The sequence below is a fragment of the Euleptes europaea genome, chromosome 5 (assembly GCF_029931775.1).
Source record: "Euleptes europaea isolate rEulEur1 chromosome 5, rEulEur1.hap1, whole genome shotgun sequence".
NCBI classification, from domain to species: domain Eukaryota; kingdom Metazoa; phylum Chordata; class Lepidosauria; order Squamata; family Sphaerodactylidae; genus Euleptes; species Euleptes europaea.
In genome coordinates this window covers 115,156,646-115,180,080 of record NC_079316.1, presented here as the reverse complement: position 1 = coordinate 115,180,080, position 23,435 = coordinate 115,156,646, and the positions used below count along the sequence as shown (strand labels likewise).

Below are 23,435 nucleotides of genomic sequence, written 5' to 3'. Positions count from 1 at the left end.
CCAGAGGCCCGGGGCAGCGGGCTCCCCCCCCCGGCCCGGCCGCCCGCTTCGCCCGGAGCAGCTTTGCCGAGCCCCGCCGCTCGCGTCGTTGGTCCCCCCCCACCCCCCGGGACTCCGGCCGGGGCCAGGCGGGCAGAAGGGCGGCGGCGGCGGCGGCCGAAGCAGGCGCCCCGACGTCGCCCCCACTGCCCGGGGAAAGATCCGCGCCCAGCGGCCCAGCGCCCGCCAAGCAGCGCCGCCGCCGCCGCCGCCTGGGCTCCCCGGACCCCCGCCCGCCCCCCCGGACCCCCCGCGCCGGCAGCCAGACCCGCCCAGGCCTCCCGCGCCCGCTGAACCTCGACGGCCGAGGAGGCCAGGCGGCTCTGGGCGGCCGGGGCGCCGCTTCCGCTGCCCGCAACACGCCCGACCCACACGCCGCCACCCTCCCCCCCGCGGCCCCCCTTCGGAGCCCCTCGTGGCCCCCGGGGGGCCCCGTTTCCTCGGCCCACAGGCGCCTTCCCGCCCCAGCAAGAGGCGCGGGCGAAACGGGGCGCCTCGCCTTGCCCGCCCCCGGCCATGGGAGCCGCGTCCGAAGGGGCCGCCAGGCTTGGCCCCCAAGCGGCCGCCCCGCGCCGCCCCGCGCCCTTCTCCGCCGGCGCCCTCCAAGGCCCGCGGCGCCCAAAAGCGGCTCGTCGATCCGCCCCCGGGCGCGCGGGGGGGGGAAGGGGGGGAAGGGAGGGCGGCTGCCGCGGGCTCGGGCTGCCCCCCCCGGCCCGCCGCCCACCTGCGCCCCAGCCGTCGGGCTCCCGCGCGCCGCCGCCTTCGTCGGCTCCCATCGCCAGCACGGCGGAACCACAAGGGCCGTCGGGTCGCCCCCCCCCGCCCCGCGGCTGCCCAGGCCCCTCGCTCCCCCCCGCCGCCCCGCCGCGCCGCCCCGACGGCCAGCCGCAGACTCCCGGCGTCGCGAGTCGTGCCGCGTCCGCGCCACTCACCGCCTCGTGCTGGGTGGGCAGGCGCCGCGCTCGGCTCCCAGGGCGCTGAACCTCGACGGCCCAGGAGGCCAGGCGGCTTCCCCTGCCCGCCCCCCGCTCCCACGACAGAGGGCCCACCCGACGCCGCCGCCGCCGCGGGCCGAGAGCCGCCGCCGCCGCCGCGAGCTCGCCCGCCCGCCCGCCCGCCTGCCGGCCTCCAGGTGCGCGCCGGCGGAGCTGTGGCGCGTGGGCGGGCGGCGGCGCGGAGTGGGGGCCCGGCGGGCGGCCCATTGCCTTTATGGATGAGGCCCGCGGCGCGGCGCGCCCCGCCAGCTGCCCGCCACCAACGCGCGCCTCCAGCCCGCCCCGTCGCCGCCGCCCCGCCCCGCCCCGCCCCGCCCCTGCAAGGAGGGACCGGCGGGGGTCTTGGGCGGCCGGGCGGCCGGCGCAGGCCAGGCGAGGAAGCGGCAGGGAGGCCGGGGCCGGGCTGGGCGCCGCAGCCGGCCGGCGCGCAGCGTCCGTCGAGGCGAGCCGCCAGCGGCCCGAGGCGGCCACGCTCGCCCTCCTGGGGCCCCGGCGCGCCGCCTCTTGGGCTCTTCGGCGGAGTGGGAAGGCGGCACACGGGCCACCGCAGCAGGGGGGAGAAGGCGGCGGGAGACCCCTCTGGGGGGTGGCCTCCCCCCCTCCCCTCCCCTCCCCTCCCCCCCCCAAGGGAAACGTTCCTGCAGACAGGACACCGGCAGAGCCAGCTAAGAAGGGAAAGCTTGGCCCTGCCGTCCATCCGAGGATGGCCCCCTCCTCCGCACAGGGGAGCCATGTCTACCCCACGCTCTCCGGGGCCGGGGGCCTCCTCCTGCCGGTGTGAACTGAGTTGCTCTCAGGTAGGGTTGCCAACCTCCAGATGGGTCCTGAGGTTTCCCAGAATTGCAACTGTTCTCCAGATGACAGAGATCAGTTCCCTGGAGAAAATGGTAGCTTTGGAGGGGGGGGGGAACTCTACGGCATTGTACCCCACTGAGCTCCCTGCCCTCCTCAAGCTCTATCCCCAAAATCTCCAGGAATTTCCCAAGCCCACGTCTCATTTATATTCCCAGCCGCCCTGCCGGGACGGCCACATAAGGAGCCTGCATAGAGGACTGAAGTTTGCACACTGTCAAAGCCCGCCCCCCCCTTTCAGGAATTATACCACTTTGCTCTTGGAAGACCCATAGGGCACCTCATGTTCTAGAAGTCTTACTATTGTTTATTTCTGTTGTGACCCCACTTTCTCACTCTTGGGAACCCAAAGAAGCTTACATCATTCTCCTCTCCACCATTTTATCCCCACAACAACCCAGTGAGGTAGTTTAGGCTTAGAGTGTGTGACTGGCTCATGCTGGACTTTGGACACACAAGTATGTTCAGTAATTTAGATAACAGTGAGCATGTAAAATGAATGAGTTGGCCACAAACGCTGTTCTCTGGGGCATAATCACCAAGGTTGTGGAAAAAAAATAAAAAATTTTTTTGGGTCTACTGGGCCTGATTTTTTTCGGTAACCTGGAATAAACCGAATACCCAAACAGTCAAAGGGGTATCTCAGCTTTATTTCAGCCTTTACCAAAGAAATTTGGCTCCATTATAGTGCATAGGGAATTTTTTCCCAAAGCTCCTGTGGGGGCATTTTTGGAGGTAGAGTTCCCAAAAATGTCCCCACCCCCGGATAATTTTTAAAAGACTTTTCACAGTCCGTAATGGCTGCTTCCTTGCCAAAGAGTCATGGGAAAACTCAGTTCCCCGTGAATACATGCAATGGGCCTGCAAACCCGAAAGTTTGGTAAAGTTTGGGACAGGGGGGGTCTAATTTTATGGGGTCCAGAAGGGGTCACTCCCCCTCCTCCATAGAGAAGTATGGTAAAGTTTACAATGCTTCTCTATAGAGGAGGGGGTGACCCCTTCAGGACCCCATAAAATTGGACCCCCTGACCCAATCTTCACCACACTATGGGGTTCATGCAAGGAGAGTCCCTTGAAGCTACCCTGAAAATTTGGGAACTCTGCCTCCAAAAATCCCTTCTCCGGAGCTCATAAAACATCCCATAGGGAAAAGCCTATTCGGCTGATTTGGTGATTGGCTATTGGTCTTCGGCTTTATACCCAGGTTTTGGTATTCAGTAAAACTGAAACCCGAATATTGCTGAAACAGCTAATTTCAGGTTTATTTTCTATTTGGGTTTATCAATATGCACAACCCTAAATCACACATGATCTGAAATGCCTGCTGCAGTGACAGACGCCCACCTCTAACCAGCGGCCTCTGCTTTATTTTTTCACAATATGATAATCAGAGCAGGAATTATATCCTCATGGGACACAAAATAAGATTCCTAGTAATAATGAACAGCTACTAAAATTATGAGGCATCCTTGCCATGTTGAAACTAACAAACTGCGCTTGTACAGAGAAGGGGAGGCAGAAAGCCAGCCCTTCCTGGGTGAAACGGTTTGGCACATGGGCAGGACTTCCTTAGCGTGTAAGGGTTTCCTCCATGGAAATTCTTCTGGCCCCTTTGCTTCTGGGCTGAGGGTGGGGAGGAACCCTGTTGTGGACAGGCGTTTAGAGTAAATGTTGTTTGTTTCCACGTTTTTGCGAGTGTTTTACAGCCAGGAGAGTGCTTTGGTGTGCTTTTCTCTACTGCCCCCTGTTCCGTGGGCTTTAGTGTTGTTTTCATCCATGGTTTTATTTGCTGTGTTTATGTTACTCTGCTACCTTGACTCTTCTGTGTTTGGTCTTCATTTGTTTGACTTATTATGTTAATTTTTGTAAAGCACCTTGAATGCCACATTGGTGTTAGAAAAGTGGAATATTTGTTCCTATATGAATATTGTCCACTAGTTTCCCATCATATCATACTGAGGAATAATACAATCCCTTGAGTGCCCCCTATGTATTAAACAGGCACCCTGAACCTTTAAGTGGCACAATGGAGCTGCATAAGCCTTTTAAAGAACAAAAACTGGTACAACAGATGGGGGGGGGGGTTCCAGCCCTTTATAACCATTCATAACAGCAATTTCCCACCCCCGGTCATGCTAGTTTTGGCAGGCCTGAACTGAAGATACCTTGTAGGTTCTGCTTTTCTGTTGGCGAATGCATCATGAGGAAATGATACACTCTTCCTTTGGGGTCCTCATTTTTTCAGGTACTTGGATCAGATCCTGTGAAGAATTATGAATGAAGGAACTCTCTTGGCCCTGGTCATCCATGCCTGAACCTGCATGTCTTCTGGCGTAGAGGAATGGTCTTGATTGGCAGCACAACTTTGCTGCATGGACAGGGAGGTGCAAGGAGGAACAGCTTGGCTATTCTCCTCTCCTCCATTTGTTTGGTATTTGAATACAAGTGAGCCAGTGTGGTGTGGTGGTTAAGGTGTTGAACTAGGATCTGGGAGACCCAGATTCAGATCCCCACTCGTGCCATGGAAGCTTGCTGGGTGACCTTGGGCCAGTCACACTCTCAGCCCTGACCAGTATTTGGATGAGAGACCTCCAAGGAATACCAGAGTCGTGACGCAGAGAGAGGCAGTGGCAAACCACCTCCAAATATTCTTGCCTTGAAAACCCTATGGGGTCCCCATAGGTCAGCTGTGATTTGACAGCAAATAAAGTAGTTTGAATTCAGGGACTGTATGCATGGGGTGAGTTGTGCCAGGTGGCAACCCCACTCATCTCAGGTGGTAATCAGGTGGGAGGGAGGGAGGGATGCAGGGGAAAGTGTTGGTAGTGGCCAGTATGGATGAGACCTAAGTCCGGAGTGTCAGCCAACCACCAAAGAATACACTTTCGGACATAAGGGGTGCAATGGTCAGTATTTTTTAGGCTGCCCTTGTGCAGAGCAACAACTATATCACCTGCTTGGGAGGCGAAGTCCTTCATCTGAGCGACAGCTTCTCCCACAGCAGCTTGTCCACTTTCCATGGCGAGCCCCTCCCCATCCCCCACTCCTATCCCAACATTCTCTTCCTTGAAAAAGAAGGTTTGTCTGATGGTTTTGCAAAAGAAAAGAAGTCTTTTAAAATGAACACTGGAAAAATGTGATGTGTAGATCGACTATGTATTTTATCTCCCTATCTCTTCAATCTATATGCAGAACATATAATTAGGAAAGCTGGATTAGTTTTAGATGAAGGTGGAGTGAAAATTGGAAGAATATTAATAATTTGAGATATGCTGATGACACGACATTATTGGCAGAAAATAGTGAAGATTTGAAACGACTACTGCTGAAAGTTAAAAGAGAAAGTGCCAAAGCAAGACTACAGCTGAACATCAAGAAAACAAAAGTAATGACTACAGGAGAATTACACAACTTTTAAGGTTGACAATGAGGAAATTGAAATTGTTCAAGACTTTCTATTCCTTGGCTCTACCATCAACCAAAAGGGAGAGTGCAGCCAAGAAATCGGAAGGAGATTGAGACTGGGAAGGGCAGCCATGAAGGAGCTAGAAAATATTTTGAAGTGTAAGGATGTGTCACTGGCCACCAAGACTAGAGATTAATTCATGCCATCGTGTTCCCTATTACTATGTATGGGTGTTAAAGCTGGACAGTGAAGAAAGCTGACAGGAAGAAAACAGATTCCTTTGAAATGTGGTGTTGGAGGAGAGTGTGACGGATTCTGTGGACTGCCAAATCAAGCCTGAACTGACCCTAGAAGCAAAAATGACTAAACTGAGGCTGTCGTATTTTGGTCACGCCATGAGACGACAAGAGTCACTGGAAAAGACAGTCATGCTAGGAAAAGTTGAGGGCAGCAGGAAAAGAGGGAGACCCAACAAGAGGTGGATTGACTCAATAAAGGAAGCAACAGCCTTCAATTTGCAAGATCTGAGCAAGGCTGTCAAAGATAGGACATTTTGTTTTTTTGTTTTGCTTTTTAAATAATTTTTTATTTGTATTTTTAATAAGGGGATACAGAAAGGAAAGGTAGGGGGAAGACAATCCGTCTGCGTTGACAAAAGCGTAAACATAAATCTAAGCAAAAAGAGCATAAAATTGTTTCAAGCTAATAGATGCAAAAAAATTTTTTTAAAAAAATATCCGCCAAGTTTAACTAAACATTTACTGCTTAAGCTATCTTCAACAATATACACAATGTATTATACTATTGAATTAATGGATTAAGTAATAATTGATTCTTTTCTAGTACTATATTGCATATATCTACAAATTTGTTGATATGTAATCGTATAATAACTGCCATTTTTCGTTGAATTGTTCTACTGTTTCGTTAGTGGAAAGGTTCATCATAAAGGTCATTTTGGCCATATTAGCATAATCAAGCATTTTATCCTTCCACTCTCTTATATCGGGTATAGATGCTTGTTTCCAGATGCTTGCCAATACAATTCTGGCAGCTGTTGTGGCATATTTAAAGATGTCTTAGCATCTTGGGGGCAAGTCAGAAGGTATTATACTCAATAGAAAGTATTTGGGATCTAATTTTAGTTTCGTTTTGGTTATATTCTGTATTTCGTGATGAGAAAAAAAAGATAGGACATTTTGGAGGACTTTCATTCATAAGGTCGCCATGAGTTGGAAGCAACTTGACAGCACTTAACACAGAGATTGACTCTGAGGTTATTCTGCCAAGAAAGAGCTACAGATAGTTTCTAATTATTATCCTACTTATTCAATACACCTTCCCTTGAAATGCAGCAGTGTTGAGAGACAGGATTCCTTCTAGAATTTCTGCAAGATGATTGCATGTCGACTTAAGCAGTCTTTCTCAAGTTCATGGTGCTTTCCTATGTTTCAGAATTGTTGCATAAGAAACAGCACTTAGACTTCTCTTTCAACGTCAGGTTTAAACTTAAAATACAAAAAGGCTATCTTAAAACTCAACCCAATCCTCCAACCCAGATGCAGCAGCCAATGGCAGCCTGCAATGAATAATAGGTAACGTTGCCAACTCAGGGATGGGAAATTCCTGGAGATTTGGGTCGTAACTGGAGAAGGTGGAGTTTGGGGAGGGGCCCTGGCAGGGATTGCGAGGCCAGAGTCCGCCCTCCAAAGCTGCCGTTTTCTCCAGGGGAACCTGATCTGTGCAGCCTGGAGATCAGTTGTAATTCGGGGGTGGGGTGGGGGGAGAACTCCAGGCCCCACCTGAAGGTTGGCAACTCTCCTGCCCAGGCAACCCAGATGCTAAGTTGTGTGGGCCAGGGAGGAAACTGGACAGAGCCGTGAAGACGGGCTCCTGCGTCACCCGGGCGGTTCTTATTTCTCTCTGATGCTAGCTTTATTGGGCTTAGGATGGTTTTTTGTGGTACTTATTTTGGTAGTATTTTAACCACCATCTTCTTGTAAATTGTAAAGGACATAAATAGTGTGAAAAAGACACGATCAACATAAAGACACTTATTATTATTAATTATTATTCTTGATAAAATTCATTTATATCCTACCTTTCTGCCCTTACAAGGGCGGCTAACGATTTAAAATGTACAAAATAAAATCACATTTAAACACCATTAAAACCGACTCCTCCCGAAACAAGTGTCATTAAACCAATTAAATCAGGTAGGAAGACCCAAAAACAGCAGTTGAAAACCTTTGTCACAGAAACAGCCCGTGGTGAGGAGGGGGGTGGTCTTATCCTCCACGTTTTGCCATTTAGGAAGATTTTAAGCCGGAGATCTCAAAAGGAAAAGGGGGGTGTGTGTGTCGGGGGGGGGGCGCTTTGCGCTTCTCGGTTATCGCTGAAGCGAAGGGCGGGCGGCGGAGAGAGAGAGAGAGAGAGAGACCCCGCGGGGGGGCGTTTGGGGGGGCGGGGTGCTTCAGGGTTCCTGGCAGAGACCCCCCCCCCCCGGCGGCCGCTCGTGCGGCGTCTGGGCGCACAATTCTTTAAAAGCCGCCTCGAAACAGCGACCGGCGGCCGCGCCGGAAGTGCCGCCTCTCCCCCCCCCCGCTCCGGCGCGCGCCTGCGACGCCCCCCCCCCTCCAAGCGCGCGGCCGCCCCGGCGTTGACCGGCCGCGTCCCCCACAATGCCCCGGGAGCCCCGTCGTGCCGCTCAACCACGCTTGACTGGCCCTTGCTCCGCGGCCCTCCGGCCCGCCCTCCAGAGGCGCTTTCCCATTGGCAAGCGGCGCTGCCAAGCGAGGGGCCTCTCGCGGCCATTGGCCCTTTGGCCGGCCGCCCCTTTCGGAGTCCCGCCTCAGTGCCCGCCCGCGAGGCCCTCCAGAGGCCGATCCGATTGGTGGGATGAGCGGCTGTGGCTGCGGAGCGAGCTGCCGGTTGGTGGCTGGCGCCGTCCCCGCCCCCTTGGCCAGCGCGGTAGGGTGCGCCCGTGTCTCCACGTCAGTCAGTCGGTGAGACCAGCGGAGCCGGTTCTGGCGGCCGCCGCCGCGGGCCTCCCCTCCCCTCCCCCCCCAGGGCTTCGGCGGCGCCTCCGCCGCTCGGTCGGTCGGTGGGTCGGGCCGCCCCCGCCATGCCCAGAGGAGGCTCCCCGGCGCTGCCCGGAGGCGCCGCCACGGCCGACGCGAGCGCCGGGTGGATGGAGGGGTGAGTGAGTGAGTGAGTGAGCGGGCGGAGCTGGCCGCCCCGCAGGCCGCCTCGGCCGCCGGGCCGCGGGTGGGGGGGGGGTGGGGGGAGAGACAGATCCTTCCTAGGCCCCGCCGCTCATCGCCCCCCCCCCCGCACCCCTGCGCGGCTGGGCGGAGGGAGGCGGGCCGGGCCGGCTCTGCTCCTGGCGCTCCGCGGGGTGGGTGTGAGGCGGCACGTCCCGACGCGCTCAGACAGACGCGTGTCCTAGGCGCCCAACGGGGAAGGGGGGAGGAAGGAGACCCCCCCCACCCCACCCCCCCAGTGTCCAGAGAGCGCCGCCGAGGGCGGTGGGGGGCGGCGGCGGCGGTTTCTAACCGCTGAGGAACCCCCGGGGCGGGGGGCGGGGGGCGGGGGGCCCCTCTCTTGGGCGCCACGGCGGATCCCGAGCGGGCTAGGGAGGGAGGGACTCCGGGGGCGCCCCTTGGGGGGTTTCGCGGGGCAGTGCCGGGAGGACGCCCGGTTTTGGGGGGTGGGTCGGGGGTTGGGGTCGGCCGGCTCTCTGCTGGATCTTCTTCAGTGTAAAGAGAGTCTGAGTGTAAAATACTGCCTTACAGTTTTACGTCCACTTTACACTGAACCAGACCCCCCCCCCGGCCCACCACGGTCAGTGTTGTCTACTCAGACCGGCAGCGGCTCCCCAGGGTCTCAGGCAAAAAAGGGGTCTTTCCCATCACCTGCAGCCTGGTCCTTTTTAACTGGAGAGCGAACCTGGGACCTGCAGCCTGCCGAAAGCAGAGGCCCTTCCACGGAGCTGCAGCCCCTCCCGAACAATTAGTGTTATCAGAGGAGCCTGAAGTAGATCTGCAAAGGTTACCTGCCAAGAATCATTAACTCATGTCAACTCACCACCAACTTATGGCGACTTCACCCAAGGGGCTCTCAAGACACTTGAGAAGCGGAGGTGGTTTGCCATTGCCTGCCTCTGCGGAGGCTTCCTTGGTGGTCTCCCTTCCCAGTTCTGACCCTGCTTAGCTTCCGAGATCGGCCATGCCGCCTTCCTTCCCCTGTAGATTTCATATGGCTATGAATGTTGTCAAAAGATATGGGGAAGGTGAATCCCTAAAGTGTTATCTGAGAGATATTGAGGAAATGGATTTACTCTCAGTCTGAGAGACCCCGACCTCATGCTTTCAGCCTTTGAAACGTTCGGTCTGGTAATAGGTGGCTGTATGGTAAGATGCCAACTTTGTCATTTGTCCAAGGACTGGGCACAACTTGTCCTCGTTACTTCTTGGTGGAAAATCACCACCAAGTGTTTGCCCAAACCTGATTTCTTAGAGGTTGAGTTTGTAATGTTTTCAAGTGCCTCTGCCTTTTACAATTAGGCAGGTGGCAACCTGGGAGAGGGCCTTCGTGGTGATGGCACCAAAGCTCTGAGACTCCTTTGGCAGATTCATCTGTCCCCCTCTATTGCCATCTTCCATCAGTGGGTGTTTAGTTTGGCATCGCCTCCATGATTCCTCCTTCTTAATCAATGATTTAATTGCTGTTTTTATATTTTCTATGTATTTTAACTCTGTTTTGTAACTATTTTAATGATGTGTGTTGGGGGTTGATTTAAATGGGTGTAAGCTCTAGCCCTGTGGCAAACCCATAAACAGATTTCAGCAGACGGCAAATCCACGAAAGCAGTTTTATTGGTTAGAATCGACAGGTTTCAGAAGCCATATTCAAAAGGACACTAGTAAGGGTCAAAGGCAAGGCACATAGCATATATGGGAGAGCAAAAGGAGATAACCGGTTACCCCACCAACCCCCCCCCCTCCAACAGGCAGGAAGGAGCACTCAACGATTCCTACAGTATGGGAATCTATGAAGACTAAACACGGGGCTTAGACTGGCCTTGGACAGAATAGCACAACAGCACCTGGAAGCAGCACAACAACACTACCACATACCATACTCATGGCCTGCTCCTGACAATGGGTTTAAAGTGTGATTTTTATCATGTGTGTTTTAAATTGTTAGTTGCCCTGGAGGCCCTTGTTAGGGCATAAAGGTGGGGTACAAATTCTGTAAATAAATCAATAACATAAATATCCATGTTGCCATTAGCTTAATTGATTTCAGGAGACGAGACTGGCAAGGTTTCATTAGTTGAAGAAGACAGTTGGTTCTTCTTTAGGTAGGTGGGGTTGGGGTCTCATTGTGAGCAGACAGGAGACTTTAAAAAAAAGTTGGCTAGTAAATTTTTTACTGAATTATTCTCAAGGCTGAACTAATGAAATGTCCACTAAAGGCAGGACTATGTATGTCTGTAAAAACTGTGAGCTAATGCCTGTCCCAGCTTTCCTTCTGAGCTATCTGTTCATCTGAAAGGAAAACTTGGCTTTCTGCCTGTGTGCTGTCAAGAAAAAGAAGGGACTCGCTTAAATTTGCATACAAGTTCCAGTTGTGTACAGTAATAAAAAATGTTTATATTCATTTTTCCCCCTTCTGGTTGAGAATAATTGAAATGCAGTGTGTTTGTAAGGATACTAATTCAGCTTCTCAATTTTAGGCCTGGCAGGATTGTGGATAAAAATATCTACATTATACAAGGTGAAATCAATACAGTAGTGGGAGCCATAAAGCGCAGTGCGAGATGGAGCACTCACACACACTTGGTAAGTTATTGGGAAGTTGGGGATCTTAAAAATCCATTGTGTACGATGCCTTTTTCCTCACAAAATCAAGCACACTTGTAGGAACTGAAAATTTCCATGGCCACAGTACACCTTTTAAGAGGAGATGCTGCATCTTCCTGTGTGCCGCTGTGAGTCTTCAGCTGTCCTGATTGGCGTCTGGCTAACAAAATGGTTTGAAGGATGACAGCTGTTGTGTAGGAGACTGCAGCTAAATATTGTGTTCAGTCTTATCCTGAATATCTCCCGATCAGATCATGAATATTGTGGAATGAAAATCGTCGTGGTGCTGTGTTTGCAGTGTCTCAGCCATGAAGGCTAGTTGGGCTAGTTGTTCTCTCTCAAGCATAACTTCACAGAGCTGTTGTGAGAATAAAATGGGGGTGAAATAAGGGATTAAATTACAGATGGAGTCTTGGTCCACTTTAGCTCCTTTTTTAGGCGGCTTTGGGGATGATCCCCCTCCCTCCCCAGTTCAAGGACCCCACGTTGGGCCTGGATTTATTCACTATGTCTTCTGAATCTCTTCACTGTGTCTCTGTGGCTGTATGTCAGGCTAAGGTCTCCAGCTGGTCTCCAGCTTTGCATTGCTTTGTTTATTCTTCCCAGATCCTTCCGTGTTCTGAGCCTAGGTAGGATCTAAGGAGGAGTCAACTCGTAAACTGGCTGAGTGAACTTTCTGGAAAGTGGGAAGTGTCCAACTGCCAAAAAATAATTCCCTTTTATCTAGGGCAATATCAGAGTCCAAAAGAACTCTGTGGGGAGCAGTACACATTCTTGAACTACAGGGAAATAAGCAGGAGAGGGGTGGAGGATTTCAATTTAAATGGCCCTCAGGAACCATATGCATGAGGACCTGATTCCTAACAGTGGTGACATCAGCCCGTACGTGGTTCTGTGCCCTGATCCCACCTTCATACCTACGTCAACTCCCTTTTCCACAGAGAACAGGAAATCCATCTTCCTTCGTTCTGCCCCCAGCCAAAGCATGACAAGGAAAAGGAGTGGCACACGAGTTCGACTTCAGATGTGCCCCTCTGCATATGTGCATCAGACGCAACAAACTTATTAGGAGGACTGACGCTCTGCTTGTTCCTCTGACCGCCCCAAACAAGGGAAAGAGAATGTCAAGAGCTGCTCTCAGCTATAAAGTCCAGCAACATTGCTGTACCGCCTGGCATCGCCGCTCATTCTGTGCAGAGTGCAGCCATTTACCTCGTCTTCGATTGTCAAGCAATAAGCCATTGTGGGTCACCTGCCATCCTGACTCCTCAACCTTATATTTCAGTTGACAGATCTGTCGGTTAATATCTAAGCCGCCTTCCGAGGTTCTGAGGGTGCTGCTAGGGGCTGCCCCAGATGGCTTTCTCTGACTCCTGAGAACTGTTGCACGAGAAGAAACAGAGCCACCTTTGCAGGCATCCCCAGAAATTGGGAAGGGGCACCTGCTGGGGCCCTTGTTTTGTTCTCATAATGGCCCCCTTTTTGGGGACCTGGGAAAGGTATGATAAAAACACTTATGTAAATTAGATGAAATTCTTCATGAATAATTTCTACAGCACCCTGTAGCCACAGATCTCAGGGTTGGTATGTGATGATCAATAGATGTGAAATTGAGGATAAGTGCCTAAGATTGGAATGGGTATTTGTCTTTATTTTTGTACTGTAGTGAGCAAAGGATTAAAAATGAAAGCTAGGAAGTAAAATTTAGGGCACTGTAGGCTGGTGCGTTGTGTGCATGCGTGGGTATTCCACTGATGTTGGATTCAGGGGGGCCATGCTGATTTCCAAAGCAAAAACTTTGTGAAAAAATAGTTGTATTTCTCAAATTAAATCTTAACATTTATTTAGCTAAATATTTATTTAACAACTTATACCTTGTTTTGTTTCCAATATTGGAATGTAAAACAGTTTAAAACATAAATATTCTAGTAAAATTTTTTGAAAGGTACTGTCTGGTTTCTACATGTATGGAAAATATTTATGTAACTATCTTTAAAGACACATAACGGAGCTCATAATGAATATTTGCATTTTTATACAACCATTGCAAGCAATCTCTTTATAAAATCCATAACACAGAATTGATATTTTCTTTCACAAGTACTGCCAGTGTATGCCATTGTAAGTGTGGCATGCCAGCCTTGCAGGTACCCTGCTAAGAGGCAGCTACTTTTGTATTGTTCTGCCCCTCCTTTCTCCTGCTGCTGGGGTGGCCTGGAGCCTGGGACTTTGGCACTGCCCTCCTTCCCCTGGGCTTAAAAGCCTGTGACGATGGGAAGATCTCAGCCTCGTATGCGCTCAGTGCCCAGCGTGTGAGGCTACTGCCAGCAGAGGAATGGCAGCAGTCTTGAGGCCAGGTGTGGAAGGAGCCAGCAGCATCATGCACACTGCTTGAGTAGCACTGAAATGATGTGTGCAGAACCCAGCGGTACGGGGGGAGTTTAACACTTAAGACATTGTTATCTGTCCCCTGTAAGTGCAGATACAAGTTCTGCATTAATATTTATGCCAAACAATCAGAACAACTGGTTGCAAAATCTGCACAGATACTGGTCATCCTCTTTGAGCGTGAAGACTTCTCTCTAGCAAAGTTATCGCTGTCAGAAGTAAATCACTAGGTGTATGAATACTAATAAAGACCTTCATAAAGCAGATGGGTTGCCAGTGGAGAATAAGTGTGCTGGGGAAGACCAGAGTGGAGGAAGCCCAGCTGCTTTGCCCTTTGAGGCTTGGGTAACAGCTTTGGGTAACAGGTGGAAAGAGGTGGGGAATGCTTAGTTTTCTGTTTATTGACATTCGTACCTTGGCTGTCCTTCGTAGAACTCAGGGTAAAGATGTGAAGGCCCAGTAAAAAAACTGGGGAAATTCAGGGGGGGGACACTGTTTCCCCCCCTAGTTTTTTTTACAGAGCGCCCCCCCCCCCCATTTTTCTGATGGAAAAATTGGAAAGTTGGGGAAGAACTGAAAAAAACTCATTTTTCTCTATTTTTTTAAAAAATGCCTTTTCTTGCCTCTGCACCGGGAAGCCTCTAAGGAGGCGGTGCGGCTGTGGTGCTCCCGGCCGCTGCAGAACTGCCCTCCCCTTCTTGATTGGGCTGTAAGTATTGCATATAGTTCAATTATCGCTAGAATTTCCATTTTTTTTCTGGGGGGGAAACAGGACATCCCCCCCCAACCCATGGCTTCAAAATTTCCAGAAATTTTACATCTCTAATTCAGAGTAGTTTATGGACAACCTCATTATTTTCTTACAGCAACCATGTGAAATTTATTAGTCTGTTGACTGACCTGGTGCATTATATTTTCTAACTGGAGGTAGAAGGGATAGAATCTGGGTCTTTCTGCACTTGGGTAGCAGTATGTACGAACAAGATCTTGGGGTACAGGTGGACTGTAAGCTAAATATGAGCAGCCAGTGTGATGCAGCAGCAAAAAAGGCTAATGCAGTCTTGGGGTGTATCAACAGAGGTGTAAGTTTCAAATCGCAAGATGTCATGGTTCCACTGTACACCGCATTGGTCGGCACATTTGGAGTACTGTGTGCAGTTCTGGAGGCCTCAATTCAAAAAGGATGTGGACAGAATGGAGTGGGTGCAGAGGAGAGCAACAAAGATGATCAGGGGCCTGGAGACCAAACTCTATGAGGAAAGGCTGAGGGAGTTGGGGATGTTCAGTCTGGAGAAGAGCAGGTTGAGGAGGGACAGGATTGCTGTCCTTATATTTGAAGGGCTGTCACTTAGAGGAGGGCAGGGTGCTGTTCCTGTTGGCAGCAGAGGGTAGGACTCACAATAATGGGTATAAATTACAGGAAATGTACTGGCTGGACATTAAGGATTTTTTTTTTATTACAGTGAAAGTAGTCAAGCAGTGGAACTGGCTGCCTAGAGAGGTGGTGAGCTCTCCATCTATGGCAGTCTTCAAGCAGCAGCTAGACAAACACTTGTCAGGGATGCTGTAGGCCAGGGGTCGGCAAACTCATTAGTCAAAAGAGCCAAATATCAACAGTACAACGATTGAGATTTCTTTTGAGAGCCAAATTTTTTAAACTTAAACTATATACCTGTTTATTAACTTAATAAACTTTAATTAAAGTTTTAAGTCTTAATTAAACTATAGGTACACTGAATAAAACTTGATATCATACTTAATAGTGATCTTATTTATTGATAAAAATTAAATTGTAAGTCCCTGCCATTTCCCCCTCCCCGTCCGGAGTCCTCGTCTGGAGGCCTGGTCTACCGCCATAAAAGCCTATTGGTAGACCTGGCCTCCGGCTGAGTCCCATTGGGAGGCCAGGTCTACCCATTGGCTTTCTTGGCAGTAGACCTGGCCTCCGGAGGCCCATAGAAGCCAATGGGTAGACCTGGCCTCTGAAGGGGGACTTTCCCCTCCTCGGAGTCCAAACAGCCCAACAGCTGATAGGCGGGGGGGGGGGCAGGAACCGCCGAGCCGCTCGCCCAGCAATCGCGCGGCTAGAGGGGAGGGGAGGCTTTAGCCTCCCAACCATTGAGGGCAAGGAAATGGGGGACCTAGCCATTCTCCATGGCGGGGGGGGGGGGAGAGACAGTGCGCCCGCTCGCCTGCCCTTGCTCGCTCGCTCGCTCTCTCAGGCGCGCTGGCTCCACAGCCCGGCTGCCGGCGCGAGCAGGCGCGAGAGCAGGGGCTCTGAACCAAGTTCAGAGAGCCGCACTCAACGGGCCAAAGAGCCGCATGCGGCTCGGGAGCCGCAGTTTGCAGACCCCTGCTCTAGGCTGATCCTGCATTGAGAAGGGGGTTGGACTAGATGGCCTGTGTGGCCCCTTCCAACTCTTTGATTCTATGAAGGACGTATTCTCCCTCTGACCTCTGGAGTTGGGGGGCAATGAAATGCAAGTAAGTATGTTGGGAGATGGGTGGTTACCCATTCATTTCTTTTTTTTAATTTGCAAGACTAGTATGCTGAAATGGAAAAAAAATTATTGATTAAAATCCACCTTTTCTCCTGCAAGTTTGTAATGGCATGCATGTTCTCCCCATTTTGACCTCACAGCAACTCTGGGGTAGTTCTTGCTGAGAGAAGGTGACCAGCCTCAGGTGCCCCAGGAAGCGACAGTTGGAAATGAGCAGTGGATCTGCGGCTTTGAAAGTAGTTCCGAGGGTCACTGCTGATCCAGTTATAACTCAATGCGGGCTTTCCTTAGGCACTGATAAGCATAAAGCATACTTTGAACTTCAGAATGCACTTAAAGTATTTCAGTGGTTAGGTGGATTTTAAATAATGCTGGAGCAGTATTAGAAAAATTATTTTCCCCCCCTTTAATCATTTTATATCTGCAAGTTTTAATTTTAGGTAATCCTGGGTAACCTCTCTGTCCTAAATGCCTCGCAGAGGCGCTAATTGTGAAAGAAGATGAAATTGTGTCCTCCTTTGGCCTGAGGATACAACTTGACTCAGCAATGACCTTTTCTTGTGTTTAGGATGAAGAACGGGATCCCCTGTTGAACAGCTTCAGTATCCTGAAGGAGGTTCTCAATAATATAACTGGTAAGCTTTAATATCCATACTGTGTCTAGTGGAGTTGGGCTCATTCAGCACACTGGCTCTTGGTTACCATAGGGCTTTTGATAAACCTGTAAGATGTATTAGTAGCAGCATGACATTGCATTCTTCATAACACTCTTGCCTGAATATATCTTGTATGATGTTGCTTTGATAAGTGGATCCTCCAATAACTGGCTGCTAATTAGACAAATCAAATCAAATACTTTTATTGCATTGACTCAAAGTCATAGCAAACAATGAACTCAGAATCATAATATCACAACACAAATAGAAACAAACACAAGCAGTTGCATTACTAGCTATAGTATAAAATTCACAACCATAATAACAAATTAATTTCATAATATCTTCTACAATAATGAACTACACTATAAAATTACTCATCATAATGAACTATTCATTAGTAGGATTTACATCAAGAGGTCTTAACTTTATCTTAGTCTTAGCAACCGTGGCAATAATCAAGGAATTGAAGATTCCTGGATGTGTTGTGTATCCATGGTATCCCTCCACTTGCCGTAGCTTCGTTCAGCAGTATCTTCATTTGATAGCATACTGTCATTTCTGATTCCTTGAGTGATATGTATGTGCTTCTGTATAGCTGGCATTTTCTCTGCCTTCCCCTTCCATGTATTATACTTGAGAACTCCGCCTCATCTGTGTCCATTCACTTAAGTTTCGTCTCATATGGCTAAATACACAGTGTCTTTCATGATGATTGCAAAGGGGTGGTTGTGTTATCCTTTTATAGCAAAGTAAAGCAAAAGTCCAGTGACACCTTAAAGTCCTCAATGTTTATTTCAGTATAAGTTTTTGTGAGTCAGAGCTGTGACGAGTCTTTAAGGGGCCAGTGGAATTTTCTTTCATCCACTTAAGTACCTCCCACCTCCCCCAGCTCGTGTTTTCTTTGAAGAGACAAATCGATACAAGAGTCAATCCCAGAACATTGCAGAACACTCATAGACTGGCTGCAGGACAGAGAACTGAAGAGGTAATCAGATGAAACCCCCCCCCCCCAAAAAGGGGTCGCCATAAGTCAGCTGCGGCTTGACGGCACACTGGTATAAATGTGAAAAAGGGCAGAGTAGGTCAAAGCTAGGAGTAATTAATCCAGGCCACATACAGTGTCTGTGTTGGATTTGTCGGCATAATCTACCTTGCAGATTAGGAACTAAATTTTATTCATTTATTTGTTTTTTTGTGAATTTAAGTAATAAACCATCTTTTCCCAGCAAGGAACTACTAAACAGTAGTCCAAGCCCATTCATTGAATTCATAGTACAACTTCAAAGAGGGCAGGTTCCACAAAACAAAACAAAACGACCCCCCCACACCAATTCTGGCACTCTCTACTGGATTAGACAGGTTCACATTCCTTTATCTTCTGATCTCCGAACCCACATAGTGAGCAAAAATAAAGCCATGCATCCCATCATAAACCAGCGCTGCACATCTACTAAGTCTCCTCCTGGTTTACGTTTACTGAACCCCTGAGAAATCCATTTGCAGATGGGAACTGAAATTGAAAGGTGGTTAGAACCCAGTTTATGTCCATTACACCTTGGAAATCCACACATACATACTGTAATCCCCTCTCTCACAAAATTCCTTCCTCACCCCCAGGATCTCACACTGATGTACCCAAGCACAAAGATCGCAGCCCACCTCTCCCTCATGCTTTTGTTGATTTTTTAAAAAATAAAGTAATTTAGGAAAATGAAAACAAACGTGATGTGCAAAAATCAGAGAGAGTGGAGCCACACAGTAAGGAGAACTGTCCTTACTGCCCCTTTTCTTTGAAGAAAGAAAAACCCTTGTTAAGCCACACCCAGGTCCCAAGATAATAGTTCTGTAAATGCATATATACTTACTGCGTGGAAATGGAATAGAATGGTCCTTGATTCTGTTCTTTCACTGGATAGAGACAAATGAGTAGACATTGTTGTGCGAAACTCTTCTTTTTTCAGTCTCTTTACCGCTAGAAATTCTGACATGTTAAGTAGATTAAGACCTGATGTTATTTCTAGGGATGTAAATTTTGTTTAATGAATCAACTATTTCAAGTATCAAAAATTTGTCACTTACATGTGAGCTCGTTAATGCACCAACACTCTGTCTGATGCCCATAATATTCTTACATAATATCAGCTCTGCCGCTGGTGTTTTTGTTAAGAAAAATTAACAAGTTAATGTTCTCTGTTGTTTTATGTGCAGATATTTAGTGCTGAATCCAGCATTGAAAAACACATTGCACAGGAACAGCCAATCCTTTAAAAAAATAATTTAATAAACATTTAATATTTTGCGTCATTAGTAGCTTAGAGGCCTGGGGTACCGTGCATTAATCCAAAATGTTTTGAAATACAAGATATGATTATGATCCTACCCTGTGTGTCACAGTCACTGAGTTGGATGTGCATCTCTGTTGACAGTCTACTGAAAAGGTTATCTAGGGTGAAATCTGAAAAGAGAAACTCAGTTTCAAGCTTCTTCAGGGATAAAGTAGATTGGATGTCCTTTTGATTGATACTTGACTGGCGTTTATTCTTTGTTGGCACTCTTTTTTCTGTCACCTGTTGTGATGCAACAATAACAGAGGTGACGATGTACTTCAGCACACGCAAAATGAGTGAGATGCAAAATGGGTGTTGTCAGGTGTATGTGCCAACTGCATGGTCTTTGATGGATGATAAAATTCTGTCTTTGGCACCTCCTCAGTTAAAAGCCTAGGTGACAACTTTTATTCGCTTTGCAAGAAAATACACTGTATCTTGGAAACGTTTAGAAAAACTATAGTTGTCTAGTTCAGGAATGTTCCTTTGTTCTGTTGTGATGGTTTTAAATTATCTGCTTGTAGAATTAGTGGTTCATTTTTCCACTACAGATATATCTCATGAAAAGACTGTTGGCCTTAATGTCCTCCCTCTGTGGGTAATACTTTCACTCAGCACTGGCTTGAATACCTTCCTTAAGTGGTCTTGGAAACATGGGGGGCGGGGATACAACTGACCCTGGCTGACTACTTGTGAGTCCTGCTTGGAGACCTCTGCTTTCAAGAGGCAACATTGGGGCAGAGTTTGCCTGGATTTGGCCTCAGTGTTTCTTCATTAAGTTATGGAAGCAATGACTTTCATATTCAAATTTATTCAAGCAGTAATCTTTGACATTTGAGTTAGCTTTTAGAACAGTTTTGCATTTATAGTAATATATATTCTGTATTTTCTCAGTCCCTACAGAATTTGTTTTAATCTGTTCTGGATGCAAATTTCTGGCTGCCTTGTCTCATTTCTCCTCATGTTCCTCTTTTCCTCTCCCCTCTGTAGACTATGTTTGATCAGGTGTGGCAGGAATATCCTTTCTCAAGCTGCGCCCTTTATATTAGTCAATATTACTCTCCCCCCTCCCCATTCTCTTCCATCTCTTCTGAGCTTTACCAGTTGATTTATAATTTTGGAATTCTCATTGGAGTCTGTAATACAGTTTGTTCATTATTTAACCAAAATCTGTTTAATGAGCAGAGAGGGGCAATGTAAATGTTAGGCATGTTGCAGTAGAGTACCTTTGTCCTCCTTGGAGTCTGTGGTTATTTAACTATTTAGGAATGATGTATGGATGCCCTGATTTGGGAGGGAAAGATATCTGCCACAGGGCCAGTCTGAGCATAGGGACATATGCCACAGGAATACCCCACCTTAGTTATGGATTCTTTACCTGGTGGCTTCAGAAAAACCTTTGTGTCTTCCCATATGTATAAAGAAAGAGTTGTAAATGGGGGTGAGAGGGAGAACCGTTGCAGGTATTGTTGGTTTACTCTAGACCATTTCAGCATGACTGACAGTTTTGCTGCCTTCCAGTTTTGGTGTTGGATGATGTAATGTTGCTAACCCAACCTCCAAATATGTTCACAAAAGTTATTAGCCTGCAAAAAAATTTCAGTAGCCAGCCTACCAATGTGTATGTGAATTTAAAAGCAAACTAAAATCCCTTTATAACTCAATAGTTTAGAAATCATGGGTTAAAAGCCTTTCAGGTTTGAGATTTAAAATTACCCCCCCCCCCAAGAAGAAAACCTTCATTGGGAATAAAAAAAGTCCAAAAAACTTTGGTTTAATTTCAGAGGAGCATACACGAACACACAAAGAAATTCATTGCTGTGGTTCCATAGGAGCCTTTAGTTACTCATTCCCTTTTGTAGATTCTGACAGAGAATCTACAAAAAAGGGCTTACAAAACATTCAAATAATGCATCAGAGAAGGTGCCGGATCAGGGAGAATTCCATAAATGTGGTCAGCCACAGAAACGTCCCTCTGCCTTATTTCAGAAGGTGGAACCGTCTGAAAAAGGGCTCCTAAAACGATCGCCCCTAAAACGATGTGGGGGGCTTTGGGTATGCATACCCATCTTTGCTCCCCTCCTTCCTTTAATGTGAGCCTGGATTTACCTGAGCTGACACTGGAACTTGTTATTGCTAGCAGGGTCAGCCTGAGAATTTGAGAAGCCATAGATCGGGGGTGGGGAACCTTTTTTCCTCCAAGGGCCATTTGGATATTTATAACATCATTCGCGGGGCCATACAAAATTATCAACTTAAAAATTAGCCGACCAAGCCCCAAGCAGGCAGCTGCCCCAGATGACCCTTCCCCCCGCATGCAGGCAAGCAGGCAGGCATCCAGCCACTTGCACACTCGCCCGCCTAGTGGCACAGGATGGTCTGTTGCACCAGCCAGGCGTAGCCGTCCAGCCACACGCCGGAGTTGCTCCTCCTCTGCATGGTCGGGGCTGGATTCTACAACTGGCTCCTGCTACCTCCACCTGCAGGGGTGAAATGAGGACTCACTGGCTAAGAACTCGCCCCCCCCCCCGCGTATTTTGGCCCTGCCCCCTTTAACCCCTCCATTGTTGCCACTTCCGCCCCCAGCCCTCTTGTAGTACAGAGGGAATACATTTCTCCATGGCCTGGGTGGGAAAAGGTTAACACAGTTTCTGGGGCAGTCCTAGCAGCTCCATAGCTAACGACCCTTCTGCAAGGGGGGGAAGAAGGTTCCTTTTCTCGGCAGAACAAACTCACATCTGCCTTGAATAGAGGCTATTCCTGTCTGCGGGAGGGGGCGGATCGCCAGCCTTAGATCCTTCTGAGCTAGAGATCTGCCAGGACCCACAAAGGGCCAGACCAAATGATTTCGCGGGCCTTAAACGGCCCCCGGGCCTGACGTTCCCCACCCCTGCCATAGATAGTCTACGGGCATTAAAGGGTGTTCACTCTCATAAGTAATCATAAGCAGTCTGGCTCAGCCCTCAGCCTCCGTAGCAAAATAGTTTCCTGGCTGTTTTATAAGACAGCTTCTGTGGTAGATGTGAACAAGTAATCAGAGATCATTTCACACCTTTTCCTATAACAGCCTCAGTGTAAGGAAAAGGTAAATAGAAGTCCATAGAGTGCCTTCTAAAACGCAGGCCCCAGACTCTGAGGGCTAAACTGAGTGTGTTGCTCAGTAGTGTGTGGTTTCTCTCTCTTTTTTGTTACATAAAATACAGCCATTGAAGAAGAACTCTGCATTGGAATAGAATCATAGAGTTGGAAGGGACCTCCAGGATCATCTAGTCCAACCCCCTACACAATGTAGGAAATTCCCAACAACCTCCCCCCACACCCCCAGTGACCCATACTGGGTAGGGGGCGAGAGGGCTTCTTAAAACTCCCCTTCCAATGTCCTCTTCCCCACCCCACACTACTTTTTATCAGGTAACAGTAAATTAACTAGTAAATTAACAGTCGCCTCAAAAAGGATGCAAAAAGCAGAAATCCTGGTAAAACAAAAGAGGCTCTGGGTGTGTGGAAATAGTAGCTTGAAGAGAGTTCAGTCAGCATTGAACGGAGCATGTCCAATTAATCTGATTGTAGAGGAGGATCGGCTATGAATCGGGGACTCTGGTTCAGAACCTGGTCACTTGGATGTGACTTCTGATCACTATTGGTGATTAGGTGACTTGTTACAAGGCTGTGCTAACCATGATATAAATTGAGATAGATAGATAGATAGATAGATAGATAGATAGATAGATAGATAGATCCTTGATTTCAATCAATTTCAATCTTCAGATACAGCCTGAAGAAGAAGCGTATCTGAAAAAGTGAGTTATGGCTCACGAAATCTCATGCCCTGCCAGAAATTGTGTTAGTCTTTAAGGTGCAGTTAGACTCTTGCTCTTTTCTACAGCTACTGACAGACTAACATGGCTACCCATTGTGATCTATTTCCTTAGGATTGCAGTGTAAGTCAAAGATTGATATCTAGTTTCCATTTTTAATGTATTTTCTGAACAACTATGTGTACTACTTGATTGCTATAAGTTAAAACTTCTAGGTTTGCTATTAGATAGAGCTTTATGAAATCTAGGAGCATAATTCAAAACCTTCTGGTCGTGCATACTTCTGGTTTCTAAGCTGTATCTGTTTAGGGATAAAGGGTGAGTAGGATTCTGAAATCCCTGGATTTGGTTGTTGCTCTGTGAACATCAGCAGTGTTGTGGTGCAAGGGGAGAGGCTGTGGCTCAGTGGTAGAGCATCTGCTTGGCATGCAGAAGTTCCCAGGTTCAATCCCTGGCATCTCCAGTTAAAGGGACTAGGCAGGTGGAAGATGTGAAACAGCCCTGCCTGAGACCCTGGAGAGCCGCTGCTGGTCTGATTAGGCAATACTGACTTTGATGGACCCAGGTTCAGTATAACGCAGCT

The 23,435-nt window shown here is 48.7% G+C and overlaps 1 protein-coding gene across 1 annotated transcript in view; it reads left to right on the top strand.

The window, feature by feature from the left end:
* The first annotated feature begins 7,973 nt into the window (after nt 1-7,973).
* The window catches only part of GBF1 (golgi brefeldin A resistant guanine nucleotide exchange factor 1), an 89,294-nt gene continuing 73,832 nt past the window's right edge, over nt 7,974-23,435 (top strand). The window contains exons 1-4 of the mRNA XM_056850558.1: nt 7,974-8,222; nt 8,362-8,498; nt 11,033-11,138; nt 16,617-16,683. Of these exons, the coding sequence (XP_056706536.1) occupies nt 7,974-8,222; nt 8,362-8,498; nt 11,033-11,138; nt 16,617-16,683 (559 nt within the window). The remainder of the gene's footprint in view (nt 8,223-8,361; nt 8,499-11,032; nt 11,139-16,616; nt 16,684-23,435) is intronic.